Source organism: Zalophus californianus, chromosome 1 (assembly GCF_009762305.2).
Source record: "Zalophus californianus isolate mZalCal1 chromosome 1, mZalCal1.pri.v2, whole genome shotgun sequence".
NCBI classification, from domain to species: Eukaryota; Metazoa; Chordata; class Mammalia; order Carnivora; family Otariidae; genus Zalophus; species Zalophus californianus.
Window position 1 is genome coordinate 85,976,389 of NC_045595.1, and position 16,203 is coordinate 85,992,591.

The window sequence follows — 16,203 nt, forward strand, 5'->3', positions numbered from 1 at the left end:
AGCGGCAAAGTCTCCGTGTGCCCTCGCAGATCATTTCACCCCACGGAGCCCCACTATCCCTCTCTGTGAAACGGAAGCAGAAGTACTTGCCTGAGGCGTCTCGGGGGGGGGGGGCGTCAGGAAAGAATTATATGAAAACAGTCTATTCGGGTTATATACACATAAGGCTTAATGATATTAATTCCTGGGTTCCTAAATGTCTGCATACAAGAAGCATAGAAAACGGCCTAGCTCTTGAGTGGCTATGTGACCCTGAGGGGTCTCCTTGGCCTCCCTGGAACTCAGGTTTTTTCAGCAGTGAAATCGTGAGATAGGACTAGATGATCTCACAGGTCCCTCTGAAAGCCATCTGTCTGTGACATGGGGATGGGAATCAGATGGGGAACAGGCTGGACCACCTTTAGTTCCCACTGCAATGCGACACGGTCATCACGATGTTGCGGGCAGGATCCAAGATGGCAGAGTTTGTTAAGTTTGCATGTTTACTTGTCCTTGTCCTGGTCCTGGATTTATACACGTCTCCTTTTCCTCTGAGGTAATAGCCTGGAGTGGGTAGTAATCTGTATTACTGGGCAAAACTAATCCTTCCCGATTTCACTTGAACTGATTGTTCTTTATGGAAAAGGAATTGCTGGACTATTAACGATTGACATCATGTTGCTTGAAACCTCCTTCATCTAGTGGAATATGCTAATTCCTCTACCTCCTCATCCAGAAAGGTCTTTTCTTAGACGTGGTCCTGCCCAACTTCAAAGGAGACATTGAACATAGAGCATGGGGAGGGGTGCAAGAAGAGAAGACGTAAGGCTTGGTTCTGGCCTCTGCCCTACCTGGCTGGCCACCATCAGAAACAATCATTTGTTGAACTCCTACTGTGTACCAGGCCTCTGCAAACCCCGAGGGGTGTGCCTGAGGTGGTCCAAGGTGGGCTAGGCACCAGGTTTTGCCTTTTCTTGGTGGGATATTCGGATTGAGGAAAACGGTTGACAGGGCATACTTAGGAACAGTATGAGGAGAGCAAGGAAGTGGGGGGTGAATGACAGCAAGATGGGGGAAAAGAACAGAGAAATGGTCAAAGAAAAAATGTTAAATGTTGGGCTAAGGGGTGTGTAAGGCAATTTTCTCTGACTTCACATTCCTGAGGCCTCAGTTAGAACGTTAGAGACCCCTCATCCCGAATACCAATGCTGGTTCTCGATGGAAGTTTAGCAATCACAGAGTCTAACACGTTCTGTTTAGGGGTAAGTACCTATGAACAAAATATGAAGACTTTTTCTCAGGTTATATTATAATCCTGATTAAAATTCCTGACTTTTCAACAAAGGGAGTGACACCATGGTAAGATGTTACCCTATCCAGGAGTATTTGCAACTCAAGAGAAGCTGTTCTCCAGGCCCCTGTTTTTGTATTTAGGAAACAAAGCAGATGGACTGGAGGACCTCTAACTTCCCTTCCAATGTACCTCCCTATACTTTTGAAGAGGCTCAAACTCAAACGTCTGAAAAAAAAAAAACCAAAGAAACATGTTACTCTCTCTTGGGGGAACCTCGGGGGACTTGTTCAATGGTGGATAGATGTCCTGTGAGTGGTGGAGGCTGTAGACTCTTTCTCCCAGCCCCACCTCTGCTCCCCAGATCCCAAGGGTGAAGTTACCTGTCACCAGCTATTCTGCTGAGGAGGGGCTCCAGCCAGCCAGGGTGGCACTCACAGTGGGAATCCATGAAGACCAGCACGTCCCCGGTGGCCCTGGTGGCCCCCAGCATCCGGGCCCTGATGGCACCCAGCCTCTTGTTGCTCCTGAGCAACTTCACCCCCTCCAGCCTGGCCACGTATTCGCTGAGAGAAGACTTGAGTTGCCCTGGAATCAACAAAGTTGTGGTCAGTGGGGTCACAGATGCCACAGCCAATGAGAATGTGATGACCATCACTAGGATCATTGTCAGCAATTCTCTCTTGGGAGCTATGGTGAGCACCAGGGTCCTGAGACTCAGATACATCACACTATGGCTGTTGCTAAGATGTAAGTTGCTTCATTAGTTTGGGGTGGGTCAGTATTCCCTCCAGTAAAAGCCAGGAGAGATGGTGCCATAAACCCAGAGAGGAGAGGAATGGCTAATCTTCTCTAAATGCAGCAGTGGGTTATGCAGATTCTGTTGGTGCCCGACTCAGATGACCTAGGGTCCCTTCTTAGGTTTGGTTTGGTTTGTACGTGCCCAGCAGCTGTAGGTTTGTTGCTAACTAGTCTGCACCCTTCTCTGGGGACATGCCCTTGGGTATAGAACTGCTTCTCCTGTGAGTGCCAGAGAGTCCTGCAGAATGCTGCCCCTGGCCCCAGGTGCACAGGGTCAATGACCAACCCGTGCAGGGCTACCAAAGCCCACTCCCTCGCCTCAAGGCAGGACAGATTCCGAGATGCAGTTGGCACTGCAGAGCTGTCCATGGGATCAGGCTGTGGCTGGACTTCATCCGAAACCTCATCTTGGCTCTCAGTTCCTTCCTCTGCCTCTCCTGTTTCCCCTACTCTCCTATAGGCTTCCCCTGAGAGTACACCCCCTAAAAATCACAAGCACATGAATCCCATCTCAGGCTCCGCTAAAGAAATCTGACCTAAGGCAGTGGTCAAGGATGTCAAAGACAGAGGTCCATTAAATGTGGCCACTGGTAGATCATAGGTGGTGAGGGCCAAAGGGTTTCATTGTAATGGTAGGGGTGGATAGGCAATGCAGTGGGTTGAAGAGAAAGTGGGACGTGAAAAACCGAGACCAAGAGTCTAGACGTTCTTTTAGGAAAAATGATTCTAGAGGGGGTAAAGGGAGAAGCTTATTAGGTTTTGTGTTTAAGAGCTTTCTTGTCTTAAACATCCACACGCGCGCACACACACACACACACACACATATGCATACATCAAGATGAACAAGCTAGTGGAGAAAGAAGGAATAATGCATTCATGGAGAAGTAGTGTCCTTCATGAAGTCTTGGAAATGGGGTGCCCCTAGTCCACTGAACTAAGATTTCAGGGCAGGGATTATACCTCATGCATTTCCACTGCTCTGATCCCTAGCACAGGGCTGGCCCATGGTAGGTGCTCAGTACATGTGTGTTGAACAGAACTGTGCCGAAGAGCAAGAGTTTCCCTGGTTCTCCAGCCCAGAGGCAGTCTTGATGGGAATACGCATAGTCTTGCTACTTTGGTAGCTGGGTCTCCAGGGAGTTCGGGAAGGCTCAGGCAGCCTTAGGTGAAGGCCCTACAAGACTCCCTGGAGAGCTGCCTTCTGAGCAGCACGTGGCTCCTTGGGGAGACTTTTCTCCAGAGGAAACTGTCCTGAGCAGCGGACATAAGGATTCCCAGTCATTGGCTGTTGAATTTCTTGGTGGTAAAATATTATGCCGATTACTTTATAATTATTTTTCTGATAAGTTTGTTAGTCCCAAGTCCGTTCCCTAGAGAAGGACCTCTGTTAGCAAATTAAAACTTCTGAACTTGAATGTGTGAGAACCAGCCCCTCGGTGACTCCACTATACTGAGAACTGCTAGTTGTCTTGTCCAACATTCATTCTCCTCTTCTACCTTACTAGCAGAAACTTGATCTTGTTCAGGGCAGCTAAAAGCACTAACCTACCAAGACTCTCTTGCTGTTAGTAATTGCCTTTTAATCTAACTCTGGTGGAAAGACAATAGGTAAGAAGATTCTGGAAAAACTGTTGTTTTACGGATTTTTTTCTAAAGGACAAACTTGGCTGACCTCAGCATTTCACCCTTTCCTGCTTGCAGTGTGACTGATGTGCAGAGGTAGAGTAGCCTCGTTGGATTAGGAGGCCAAATGCCACACTCCAAGTAGGGCTAAGTGGAAAGCAGAAGATGCTGAGGACGGGGCACCAGGGTGGCTCAGTCGGTTAAGGCTCTGCTCAGGTCACACTCTCAGGGTCAGCCCCATTTCAGGATCCCTGCTAAGTAGGGAGTCTGCTTCTCCCTCTCCCTCTCCCCCTCCTCCCTGTTCTTGCTTTTTCTGTCTCTTCCTCTCAAGTAAATAAATAAAATCTTTTTTCTTAAAGGGTGAGAGTATTAAAAAAAAGAAGATGCTGAGGACATTGGAGGACCCCACTGCCCTAGGGCCCAGCTCCTTGGCTTCTACACACACAAGGAGAAGGGAAGGCTACCAAGGGACACCGACATAACACAGTTCATAATCTGACGGGGGAGGAACCACAGATGTGCTCTTGGGAGGACTCTGGCACAGCCGAGAGTTCGGAGAGGCTGTGGGTACTTCCACCAGCCAACACAGCCCAGTCCAGGAACTGCTCGCCTGTCCGGCCTAATACGCAGCCATCTGTACCTCAGTAACCTCACATGCTTCTGGGGCCTCTGGCTAGTCTGATTCACTGCCATGCCCGGGCTGGGCAAATTCCCAACATGAGGCCCTTCAGAAGAACTAGCAGAGGCCGGTGGCTACTCGAGACTTTCTTCTGTCATTCCCCTTAGAAGGGTGTTTTTCAGACCTCAGCAAGTGTTCAGTTTCCCTTGGAGCAGTCTGTTCTCCCCACAGGGCCGGGGGGCGGGGGGACCTCTACAGGCCATTTGGTTGAGCCAGAAATAAAGCCTGAGGCCCCAGCCGAAGAAGAGCAGTGGTTCTCAAAGTGTCGTCCACGGACCAGCATCATCTGTATCACCTGAGACCCTGTTAGAAATGCAGATTCATGGGGGCCCAGTACTAGATCCAGAAACTCTGGGAGAGATCCTAGCAATCAGTGTTCTAATAAGCCTGCCAGACAATTCTGATGTACATTCAAGCTTGAGAACCACTGACCTAGAACCTTCTTCTGTCTCCATCTTCTTTTAGCAACTCAGCCAGGCAAGGGGCTGGTCCCTAGTAGTGAGTTTCCTGTCAGTGGAAACATTTGAGCAGATTCTGCAAGTCTGGGCTCTGGGCCTAACTCAGTCCTGGTCAATTCTCTTCTCTAGGCCTCAGCTTCCTCCATCTGGGAAATGAATGGATCAGGCTAAACAGGAATGATTTAGTGACTAATACATGTCAAGTGCTTTACCCAGTGTCTAGGAGGCAGTGAGCGCTAAGGAATGGCCACCCTGCTGTGATTCTTGAGTGTCTTGGGAAGAAGCATGTTGGACTGTGTGGAGGTTGAGACTGGGAGAGATCCCGCTGGGATCAGGCTGGAGTGACCTCCTGAGACCCTCGCTGGGACCTCCTTGCCTTGTTTGGCTGCTTTGCCTTCTATGTCTTCCCCCCCCCCCCACTTCCTTACCAGGTACCCCTGGGGCTCTTCACTAAGGAGTTACCTGCACCTGAATCCTCATCTGGAGGGATGCTTCTGGGAACCTTGCCTCTACAGGCTCTAAACCCTAGTCTTTGCATGGGAACCCCCCAGGGTCTAGGCCCACTCGAGGAGCTGGGAGGAGCCCATAGCCACCTTGCTGGCTGAGGTCATCCACCAAGATGATCTCCTTCAGAAAGGCCCTGGGCACTGTGTCAAGGATGCTGTGCACAGTCCTCAGGAGGGTGGACCAGGCCTCATCGTGGAAACAGAGGATGACGCTGGCTGTGGGCAGGCTGTCCCCGGGGTACTTCTGTAGACACCTGCAGGGAAGAGAACCAGGGAGCCATGGGAAGAGAAGACCAAAAGGAGCATTGGACATCCTCTAACACACTCCCTAGGCCCTGGCCAGGGTTGCTTTAACCAGATAGCCTCCCCCCACCCCCTGGGTTTGCTTGAAATTTCCATGGAAGGAGAACCCATCACACCCTCACAGTAGTGCTGTCTACTGTCTCCCAATCCTCAAATCCCAGGAGCAATGTTTAATCCATGCCTCTCTCGTAGCAGTTGAGAGGTATTGCCACTATTCCCAGCAAACAACTGTTCTAACCTGTAAAATGGGAGTGAATGACATTACCAACCTCATAGAGCTGTTGTAAGGCTTAAATAGGAGGAGGTACATAGTGAGTATCCTATGAACACGCGTTGTCATTCATTTAAGGGCAGAAACACTATTTTCTTTATTTTTGTGTCTACAGCACCTAGCACATAATAAAGGTTAAGTATGATTATTGTTCTTGAAGAAGGGCAAGGATTGAACATTTGTGAGTGCCAACAATATGCCAGATACTGTGCTAAGTCCTCTACACATGTTACTGCTTGTTTACACTAAAATAAGTCTTTGGTTTGGGCACTTACCCCCATTTTGTGGATAAGGAAACTGAGGCTCAGAGAGTGGACAAGACTTATCAAAGCTCACAGTGCCGGTAAGTGGCGGAGCTTCCAAGCTACCCTGCCCTTTCCCCTCTGCTGGTTTGTGGCTGGAGAGGTAGGGGTGGGAGGTACCACCCCTGTCAGGAGCTTGTCCGGTTCCCTCCTTCCTTTGCAGATGAATAGCATGCTCCCCATTTGCTTTGCATTTCATCTGCTGAGAGTTGTGAGTGAGACCACAGTGGAAAGAATTATAATAACAACAGGTTGCTCAGAGCAGTGTGTGGCTCACAATTGTTCACAAAAGACGCTTTTTTTTTTTTCTAGGTAGCTTCTAAATGTCCCTCCCTGGAGGAGGATTGGCATTTGAGTAGGGGTTGGCTCAAGGACCTCAAACTTCCAACACCTAAAGGCAATTGTGAAGGTAGAACTGCCTGCAGACTGACCACCAGACTAAGGCTGGCCCAGCTGGAGGGAAATGCCACGCTGCTCCTCAGCTGAGCATCTCTCTGCCTAGTACAGTCCTAACCAAGGCTGAGACTCTCAATGTGCAAGACCCCTGCGTGTGACTCCAGGCAAGAATCTTCTGCCAGGAGGTGGAGGGGTGATACAAGGTAAGTGCTTTAAGGTAACAGTAAAACAGAAATCCTAGATTGAAAAAAAAATCCCAAACATACGAATATCTCATAAACTAGCCATCAATTATTTTATTAATTTATATATTAATGCCCTATTTCTCTCCATAAAGGATTTGAAGTCACTCACAGGGAATATGCACAATAAAATAATGGTAATATAAAAGTAAGGATGAAAAGTCAGGAGGAGGGAAATATAAGTAATAGAAAGTCAAGGGGCACTTGGGCGGCTCAGTCAACTGAGCGTCCGACTCTTGATTTCTGCTCAGGTCATGATCTCAGGGTGGTGAGATGGAGCCCCACATCAGGCTCTGTGCTCAATCAGGAGTCTGCTTGAGATTCTCTCCCTCTCCCTCTGCCCCTCCCCATGCAAGTGCTCACTCTCGCTCTCTCTCTCTCTCAAATGAATAAATAAATCTTAAAAAAGAAAGAATAGAAAGTCAATATCTAGAGAAAGAGCATCAATATACAGGCCAGAAGGGCCTTGGAGTTCCCAGAATGAATTTTAAGCTTCCCAGTAGCCAAAGAAAAATGGAGGTTTATTCTGCATCAGGATTGTCACCATCAGAGAAGTTATATACTAGAATTTTTAGGGAAAGTAATGCTCTTTCTTGTACTTTTCTTTTTTTTACAATTTATAACTTTTATTTTGAAATAGTTTAAGACTTGCAAGAAGTTGCAAAAATAGTCCAGAGAGTTCCTGGGTTATCTTCATGTAGCTTTGCCTAGTGATGATATATTACATAACCATCCACCATGAGCAGAATCAGGAAGATGACATAGTTCGTAGTTCAAATACTATTAGCTCAAATACAGACTTTACTGGAACTTCACCAGTTTTCACATCTCACACTAGTTTTTAAGAGAAATTCCCACGGGCTTTAGAAAGGAGTCCCTAAACGGGTGACTGTCCTTAGAAGCATCCCTACAACAAATGAAATCATGAATTTTATGTGCACTTTTACAGGCTGCTTTCAGGGCTGCTCACATAACCCGTTCAAAGTGAAACCCCCTCCTGTAAAGTTTTCAGGAGATGACGGACGGAGGCCACAGGGCTCACTGCCTGCTCTGCTGAGGTATTTCACCCCTGCGGCCCCTCCCCGCACTCACCCTCTTCTCTCCCGAAGCCTTGGTGAAGCTTTGCTCCCTGACCCTGCCTGACTTGGAGAATTTCCACTCTGCCCTCAGAATTGCTCTAGACCTGCTCACAAACAGGTTCAACATTTCCATCATGTCCTCTCTATTTCCTTTTAAGTCGGGAGAGTAGGAAAATCCAGGGGTCAAGATTGGGGCCTCCAATCTTGGAGGCTGTGAGAAGTAATCATGCCTCAGTGAATTCAGTGGGTACAAATCAAACTGAAAATATTACTAGGGCAATGGCTTGGGGGCTGGCTGTTTTCCAACTCAGATAGGAGAGACGTTTGGGGACAGGCAGGCCTGCAAATGGCATTCTCGCGGCTGCAGTTTTGTAGGGACTGAAGTCTGTCACCTGAGGGCAGAACACAGCCATGCCTTCCGGGGGGACGGGTCTTTTCCCTCCCCCAGTCCCTAGAATTCGAGCACCGGAAACAGCGCGCGCGCGCGCACGTCCTTGAAGAAAGGTAGTTAAAGAGCTTAGGCTTCAGAATCATATTTAGATTTGCATCTTCACCCTGCTGCTTCCTAACCCCTTGGATAATATACTCAATATTTACAAGCCTTAATTTCCTCATCTGAACACTGGATAATATTTACCCCCAGGGCCTGTTGTGAGAATCGAATAATTACAGGCATGCCATAGACAGCGGCTCTTTTATAGCTATCTTGGAAAAAATGTAATTAGCACATGTATTGTATTTATGCTTCTCTTTGTAAAGCATAACCATCCTTAACAACCACCCTACAGTGTGGCCTGAAAGGCTGCCTGAACTACTTTTGGAAGTTGGGTTTTCCTCATCTGCACAATGGGAATGTCAGTGGCGCCCGTTTCAAAGCTTTTGTAAGGAACAAGTGCCTGGCACGCAGTAGGGACCCCACCAGTGAAAGGGATTCTCACTGAAACTCCAGCTCTTTGGGACCACAGTCCTCACACATTCCTCAATGTCAGGAGACAGGAGAGCTTTCCACTCTGCTACATAGTGGGTGACTCCAGGGCGACTGACTTCCTTTCTTTGGCTTCAGGGACCCTTAGAGCAGCAGTCTAGCCCGATGATTCAGGCCATGGGTGCTGGGGCTCCGCCCCTTCCTAGCTGTGCAAATGACCCTGGGCAAGTTGCTTAGCTTCTTGGGGCCCTGGTTTCCTCCGGATGGTCATAACAGCACCCGCCTCGCAGAGCTGCTGCGGAGATGAATGGCCTTCGTAAAGCACGAGGGACAGTGGACAGCACAGAGGAAGCGCTGGGTAAGAACTGTCTGCCATGGTTAGAAGATGTACCATTACTGACAAGATGATCCCCGAGGCTCTTCCAGCCTTGAAATTTCTGTGTTCTTGACTCTCCACGGCCCTCTTCAGGTAGGAGAGGGGAAAGCAAGAGGAAAAGCCAGGGGAGCAGGGATTTCAAAAGAGAATCTTGTTAAGACTCTTCGCCCTCCAGCTGTCTTGCTCCAGCATATTCTAGGTTTTGTGGGTAGATAGATCTGTGAGAGAAGATGGAAGAGGAGATGAACGGGGACGAGGAGCGTGGCTGGGATAAACTTGACGAGGCTGCTAGGACTTTGAAAGTCCAAGTGGGTCTCTGAGAGCTGTGACAAGGCCAAGGGAGATGCCCCCAACCCCGAGCTGTGAAGATGGGAGTCCTGGCAACAGCTCATGCGCGACCGTCACCTGCTCTACAGAAGGGAGCTCACATGGTCTCCAAGCAAGCTCTGGGGCACCTCTTCAGGCAACCGCAGGACTGCTGGGAGCCGTGGAAAATAATCTGGAGTTTCAGGGGAGGACAAGCGCGGGCTCTGAGCGAATCCTGTGGTTTGCCAGAAGGCCCGGCGCCCTCGGCAAGGCTCTGGAGGGAGTGCAGCACTAAATATTAGAAACAGAACTTTGGCAAGGCCTTGCGTCTCAGGGCATATTCGACGCTTTTTAGAGGAGCCAGGGATTATTTTGTTTCTGGTGGAGTGACCAGGCGGAGGGGCCTGTGGGTGGTGTAGGCTGTGTTGCCTACAGACACCAGTGGCAGGAAGCAGGACCGGCTATATGCGTGCCCTTCTGGAGGGTTCTGTGGTCATCATTCCAGGGGTGGGCACCATCCACCTGTGGGCAGCACTATCTAGTGAGGATGGGCAAATGGGTGCGCCCTCTCCATGCCCACGGCCCAGGTAGTAGCACAGAGTGGAGGAGGGTGTGACACACGACGCCCTGAGGGCAGGCGGACTGCAACCCCACTCACCTCGCTCAAAAACTCTGTCCATTCAGGGCATCTTGGGAAGAGTCTGTACATCACGTGGACAGAGATCAAGCTTTGGCATTGAGTTCTGACCTTGAATCTGTCCTTATGTGGCCTGGGTAAGTGACATAAGCTCTCTGATAACCATCCTTCAACAATTTCCACATCCACAGACCCAGTTATGTCTATAATAATCAATCCTTATTTTTTGCACTCCTTTTGATTCCAATAAGTCTTTTTTGAGCATGTAATATGATTAACCTCAGGTTTCTCATCTGCAAAATGGGGGTGTTGGAAGGATCAAATGAGTTAAGATATATGAAGTACCTATCCCAGTGCCTTACTCATAGTAAGAGTTCAGTACATGTTAGTTTTCACAAGCCTCCCATGTGCCAGGATACCCTTCTAGGTATGTGTTTGTCTATAAAGTGAGGATAACAAGTAAAGCTACTTTAGAGGGCTATGTAAAGATTATATAGGGGTGCTTGGGTGGCTCAGTCGATTGAGCGTCTGACTCTTGGTTTCAGCTCAGGTCATGATCTCATGGGTTGGGGATCAAGCCCCCCATCGTGCTCAGCAGAGAGTCTGCTTGAAATTCTCTCCTGCTGTGCCTCTCCCCACTCACTCTCTCCCACTCTGTCTCTCTCTAAAAAAAAAAAAAACTTAAAAAAAAGAGATTATATAAACAAAGAGATGCCTTATGTACCTTGTCCACAGCAAGCTTTCAATAAATGGAAACTGTTCCTATTTCTCGGGTTAGTGTGCTGGCTAGTTTCTGGTATAAGCTTTTCATCATAGTAGAAGACTGGTCAGGTATTCTAAAAATACTGATCCCTGATATGTGTAGGATTTTCCCACGTGCTCTGTCATTTAATCCTCATTCCCACCACGGGGGCTGCTGCACCGCCCAACTCCAGGGGGTGCCATGCTCACAGAATGCCACATGACGGTGCCCCTTGGAGTTGTGTGGCATGGCAGTGCGGTCCACGATGGAGGATGGCAGGCAAAGAAAGCCATATGAGTGACTGGAACTCATACAGATCCCCTGCTGGACCCAACCTCTACAGAACACGGCTAAGCAGTGTAATGTTCTCAGTCGCCAGGCAGCCTTTGGGAACAAAGGCCTCCTGTCCCCTGTTGACCCAAGTGGTGTTGGTGGCTTCCCTTTTGTTTTGTTAAAATATAGGCCAAGAGTAAGGCTTGTGATAGCAAGCATCCACTCGCCCCTTAACTGATGAGTGGGTTAGGTTTGGGAGATCCTGAGGGAACAGTAAGAAATGGTCCAGATGGTGGGGCCCTGATCACCTGTGTTTGGGAACCCTGGTCCCCTGATGTCACCATGGGGACATCAGGTCCCCAAGGAGAGAGAGGGCGAGGAGGGAGGTAGGGCATGGGAAGAGGAAGGCAGGTGGTACTACAAACCTACCATCTGCTTCATAATATACCTGTTCTTCCTGCCCACCTCCCACCCACTTCACAGAGGTCTAGAGGGTAGGGGGCGAGGGGTGTAGGTAGGCCCGAACAAGGGAGAGAGCTTGAGCAGTGATTCAGAGAAGCTGCTGGAAGCCTCTAAAAAGCAAGCAAACAAACAAAAGAAACCCTCTAAAATGCAGCCAACAAAGATTGCTTAAAAGCAGCCAACTCCTCCTCGCAAGTGCTCCTTGGTTCGGTACGAGAAAGCACACACTCAAATGTCTGCAGAGACGGTCAGACAGCCAGGGGACAGAGACCTGGCCGGGAGGTGGAGGGGGGGGCGCGGCACGGCCGGGAGCTAGAGACCACGTGGCCCCCCTCAGAGTAGCCAGTGTCACCAGGAGGAAATTCAACTCAGCATCGCCAGATCGTTCTGATTTTCAGAAAAAGCCATAAACCTGAACTGTTTATGGGGAATCTCTCAATTTTTTTTTAAAAGGTTTTATTTATTTACTTGACAGAGAGAGAGACAGCGAGAGAGGGAACACAGGCAGGGGGAGTGGGAGAGGGAGAAGCAGGCTTCCCATGAGCAGGGAGCCTGACTCCGGGCTTGATCCCAGGACCCCAGGATCATGACCTGAGCTGAAGGCAGACGCTTAACCAACTGAGCCACCCAGGCGCCCAGGAATCTCTCAGTTTTTAAATATCGGTCATTCTTCCAATATTAAAAAAAAAAAAAAAAAAAAGCCTGTGGTCAGGGGCGCCTGGCTGGCTCAGTCAGTAGACCATGTGACTCTTCATCTCAGGGTTGTGGATCCAAGCCCCATGTTGGGTGCAGAGATTACTTAAAAATAAAATCTTTTAAAAAACATGCTGCAGCCAAACAGCATGTCTGGGACAGGATACGACCTGTGGGCTGTCATCTTGTGACATCTGAGTTACCCCTAACTCCGGGGACTCCTGCTCCTTCATGCCAGGCAACACTTCGCCTTCTGTGCTTCTTTCCCTCTGAGCCCTTCCTGCTTGGAGCCAGCACTAGGATTACAGGCCGACCCAGGATACCGGTCCGGGGGAAGAGTGTGAGACCAGGGGTCAGAGGGCATGCGCCACGTGCGCTGGAAGAAGACAGCTGCCGTGCTCAGACCTCTGAATCCCCTGTGAGCAAAGGGCAATAAGGGACTTTGAGCAGGTCTGTCACCCCCCTGGGCCCTCGTTTCCATATGAAAGAGGGATTCACTCACTATATAATGTCTAGACCTTTCCAGCTTCGCTGTCTGCAATCTGTTCTCAGCACGGGGGATTGGGGAAATTAGGGTGGGCCATGCGATGTTGTAGTGTCTTTTTAATATTCACTGTAGCCACCACTTAGTGAGGGTTCCTACACACCATGTGCTGTGCTAAATACATGCATTATCACATCTGACCCTCCCAACTGCCCTTTGAAGTAGGTACCTTCACGTGTGCAGAGATGGTCACCACAATTCTGTCCACCCTCATATGCACGCTCCTTTGCAACATGACTTTGCCACTTTTCTCATGAAGAGGTGCAACCTATTGCTCCACCTCCTCTCCCCCGCCCCCCCGAATCTGGCTGGTCTTGTGACTTTTTCTGACGGATAGAATGTACTGGAAGTGATATTCTGGGACTCCCAAGTTGAGGTTCCAAGGGGCCTTGCAGCTTCCCCTTGCTGCCATCAAATGCAATGTAAGGAAAGCTATCTTACTCTAACAGAGGGTGAGAGGCCACTTGGCGAAAAGCTGAGGTGCCCCAGCGGAGGACCAGCATATGCGCCAGATACGTGAGTGAGGCCATCTTGGATCACTCAATCCCGGTTAGCCTCCAGATGACAGCAACCCCAAGAGGAACCCCAGGTGAGGGTGGCAGAAGAAATGCCCAGCTGAGTCCAGTCCTAATTATAGAATTGTGGATAAATGGTTATTGTTTTAAGCCACTAATATTTTGAAATAAGTTTATTGAGATATAATTCATATATCATAAAACCACCCTTAGAAAAGTGTACAATTCAGTGGTTGCTAGTATATTCACAAGCTTGTACATCCACTACCAATATCTAATTTCAGAGTATTTTCATCACCCCCAAAAGAAACCCATTACCCATTAGCAGTTATTCCCCACCCTATTCCCCACCCTCTGGCAACCACCCTAGCCCCAAGCAAACACTAATCTACTTGCTGTTTCTAGAGACTACTCTGGACACATGTACATATTAATGGAATCACACAATATGTGGCCTTTTGCGACTGGCTTCTTCCACCTAGCAGAATGTTCTCAAGGTTCATCATGTTGTAGTGAGCATCAGTATCTTTTTTTTTTTTAAGATTTTATTTACTTGAGAAAGAGAATGAGAGAGAGAGAACATGAGAGGGGGGAGGGTCAGAGGGAGAAGCAGACTCCCTGCCGAGCAGGGAGCCCGATGCGGGACTCCAGGATCATGACCTGAGCCGAAGGCAGTCGCTTAACCGACTGAGCCACCCAGGTCCCCAGTATTTCACTCCTTTTTACTGCTAACTAGTATTCCATTGTTTGAATATACCAGTTTGTTTAATCATCAGTTGATGGACTGTTAAGTGTTTCCATGTTGGGCTGTTTTGAGTAATGCTGCTATGGACATTCATGTACAAGTTTTTATGAGTTTGTGAAACAAGTTTTTAGGAACATACAAAATATGTTTTCAATTCTCATGTGTCTATAGCTAGGCCTGGCATCCCTGAGTTATGTGGTAACTGTTTAACATTTTGAGGAGCTGCCAAACTGGTTTCCAAAGCAGCTGTACCATGTTACAATCCTACCAGCAAAGTGTGAGGGTTTCAACTTCTTCACATCCTTGTCAGCACCTGTGATGGTCTGCCTTTTTTATTTAACCATTTTAGTGGGTGGTGAAATGCTCTCTCATTGTGGTTTTAATTTGTGTTTTTCCCTACTGACTAATGGTTTGAACACTTTTCATGGGCTTTTTGGCCATTTCTATGTATTCCTTGGAGAAATGTCTACTCAGATCTTTGCCTATTTTTATTTTTATTTATTTATTTTTTTTAAGATTTTATTTATTTATTTGACAGAGAGAGCGAGAGCAGGAACACAAGCAGGGGGGGGTGGGAGAGGGAGAAGCAGGCTTCCCGCTGAGCAGGGAGCCCGATGTGGGACTCGATCCCAGGACCCTGGGATCATGACCTGAGCCAAAGGCAGACGCTTAACGACTGAGCCACCCAGGCGCCCCTGATCTTTGCCTATTTTTAAATGGGTGTCTTTTTGTTGGGTTGGGTTGGAAGGGTTCTTTGTGTATTATGATACAAACCCCTTATTAGATTTGCAAATATTTTCTCCCATTCTTGGGTTGTCTTTCACTTTCTTGAAGCACAAAAAGTTTTGACTTTCATGAAGTTCAATTTATCTGTTTTTTAAGCCACTAAATTTTGAGGTGATGTGTATGCAGCACTAAATACTGGATACACATTCCCATTTTAGAGATGAAGAAACTAGAGCCCAGAGAGCTCAAGTGACTTGCTTTAAGTTACATAGCAGATAGCTGATTGGTCAGTCTGACGCTAAACCTAATGCTCTTAACCAGTATAGATACTGCCATCTTGGACTAAAGTGTTAACAGAATGTTCTGGATTCAGGGTCATGAGGCTTGGGTCCTGGGATCCAAATCAAAGTGACAGTGATGGAGGGTTATGTGAAGATTACACAATCCATTGATGTCTTCACCTGCTCTGGACTGTGTACACTGATTCATTAAGGTCCTCAGAAAGCTCTGTCTTGGCTACCTTAGATATGCTTCTGTGGAGTCATACTTGGCCTCATGCTCTCAGCTTTCATCACAGAGGGAACCTGTTGAGGGTGTTGTGTCTGTCCTCTATCACTGACTATCACCTCTACACAGCTTCGGAGGGAAATTCCTGTCAGATATAAAAGCTAGGAAAAGGCACTTTTCTTCCTCTGAGGACTTGGTATGTTTTCCCCTCATGAGCAATAAGGATCGTGATATCTATGGGTGTTTCCTTTTTCAGTTTGGCCGCCAGGAAGCTCAGAGTAAGGAACTAGGATATTTAGTCATTGAGAGGGTTCTATGGATTGCCTACCTTCATTCTAATTTTTTCTTTGGTCTTGACTTTCCCTCTTTCCATCCAGTCTTTTAACAGGTATTTCCTGACAACCTGAAGTCTGAGGACTGAAAGTTGAATTAAATAGGTAAGATCCTTGAAGCCGAATCTGTGGTGCCCCGCCCATATCCCCTTCCGGCCGTACCCCTACAATACACCACAGCCTGCCTTCCAACTGCCTGAGGGCTTTCTCTGCCTGCTGGAGAGGCTCTCCCACAGCTGACCTGAAGAGCTGCCCTCCCCTGAGAGCTGCCCTCAACCTGTGACTAAAAGGAGCTGACGTATTCATACCCAGCAACCCTGACCCTAAGGATGTCAAACACATGGAGAGGTGTGTTCCATAGCGCCTCCCAGTTTCCCCAGCAGGCTGAGCCCTAGCTGCCCACAGAGGTAACTGCCTTGAAAACACACCTTTCATCAGTCTTCTATTTTCTTCTCCACATTCCCAGTCCCTTACCAGGGCTCCTTGGCAT

At 48.3% G+C, this 16,203-nt stretch overlaps 1 protein-coding gene across 6 annotated transcripts in view; it reads right to left on the reverse strand.

Moving 5' to 3' along the window:
- GALNT15 (polypeptide N-acetylgalactosaminyltransferase 15) overlaps positions 1-16,203 on the reverse strand; it is a 53,021-nt gene that overhangs the window by 27,250 nt on the left and 9,568 nt on the right. For 4 of the 6 annotated variants that reach the window (XR_003518565.2, XR_003518564.2, XM_027586914.2 and 1 more), the window contains exons 2-3: positions 5,425-5,591; positions 1,654-1,858 (exon numbers count right to left, since the gene is read on the reverse strand). The exons of 1 other annotated variant lie outside the window; for it this stretch is intronic. Coding sequence is in view for 3 of the 5 variants with exons in the window: in XM_027586914.2 (XP_027442715.2) it covers positions 1,654-1,858; positions 5,425-5,591 (372 nt within the window). In the remaining 2 variants the exon portion in view is untranslated. The remainder of the gene's footprint in view (positions 1-1,653; positions 1,859-5,424; positions 5,592-16,203) is intronic. One more of the 6 variants, XM_027586917.2, reaches the window with a different exon arrangement.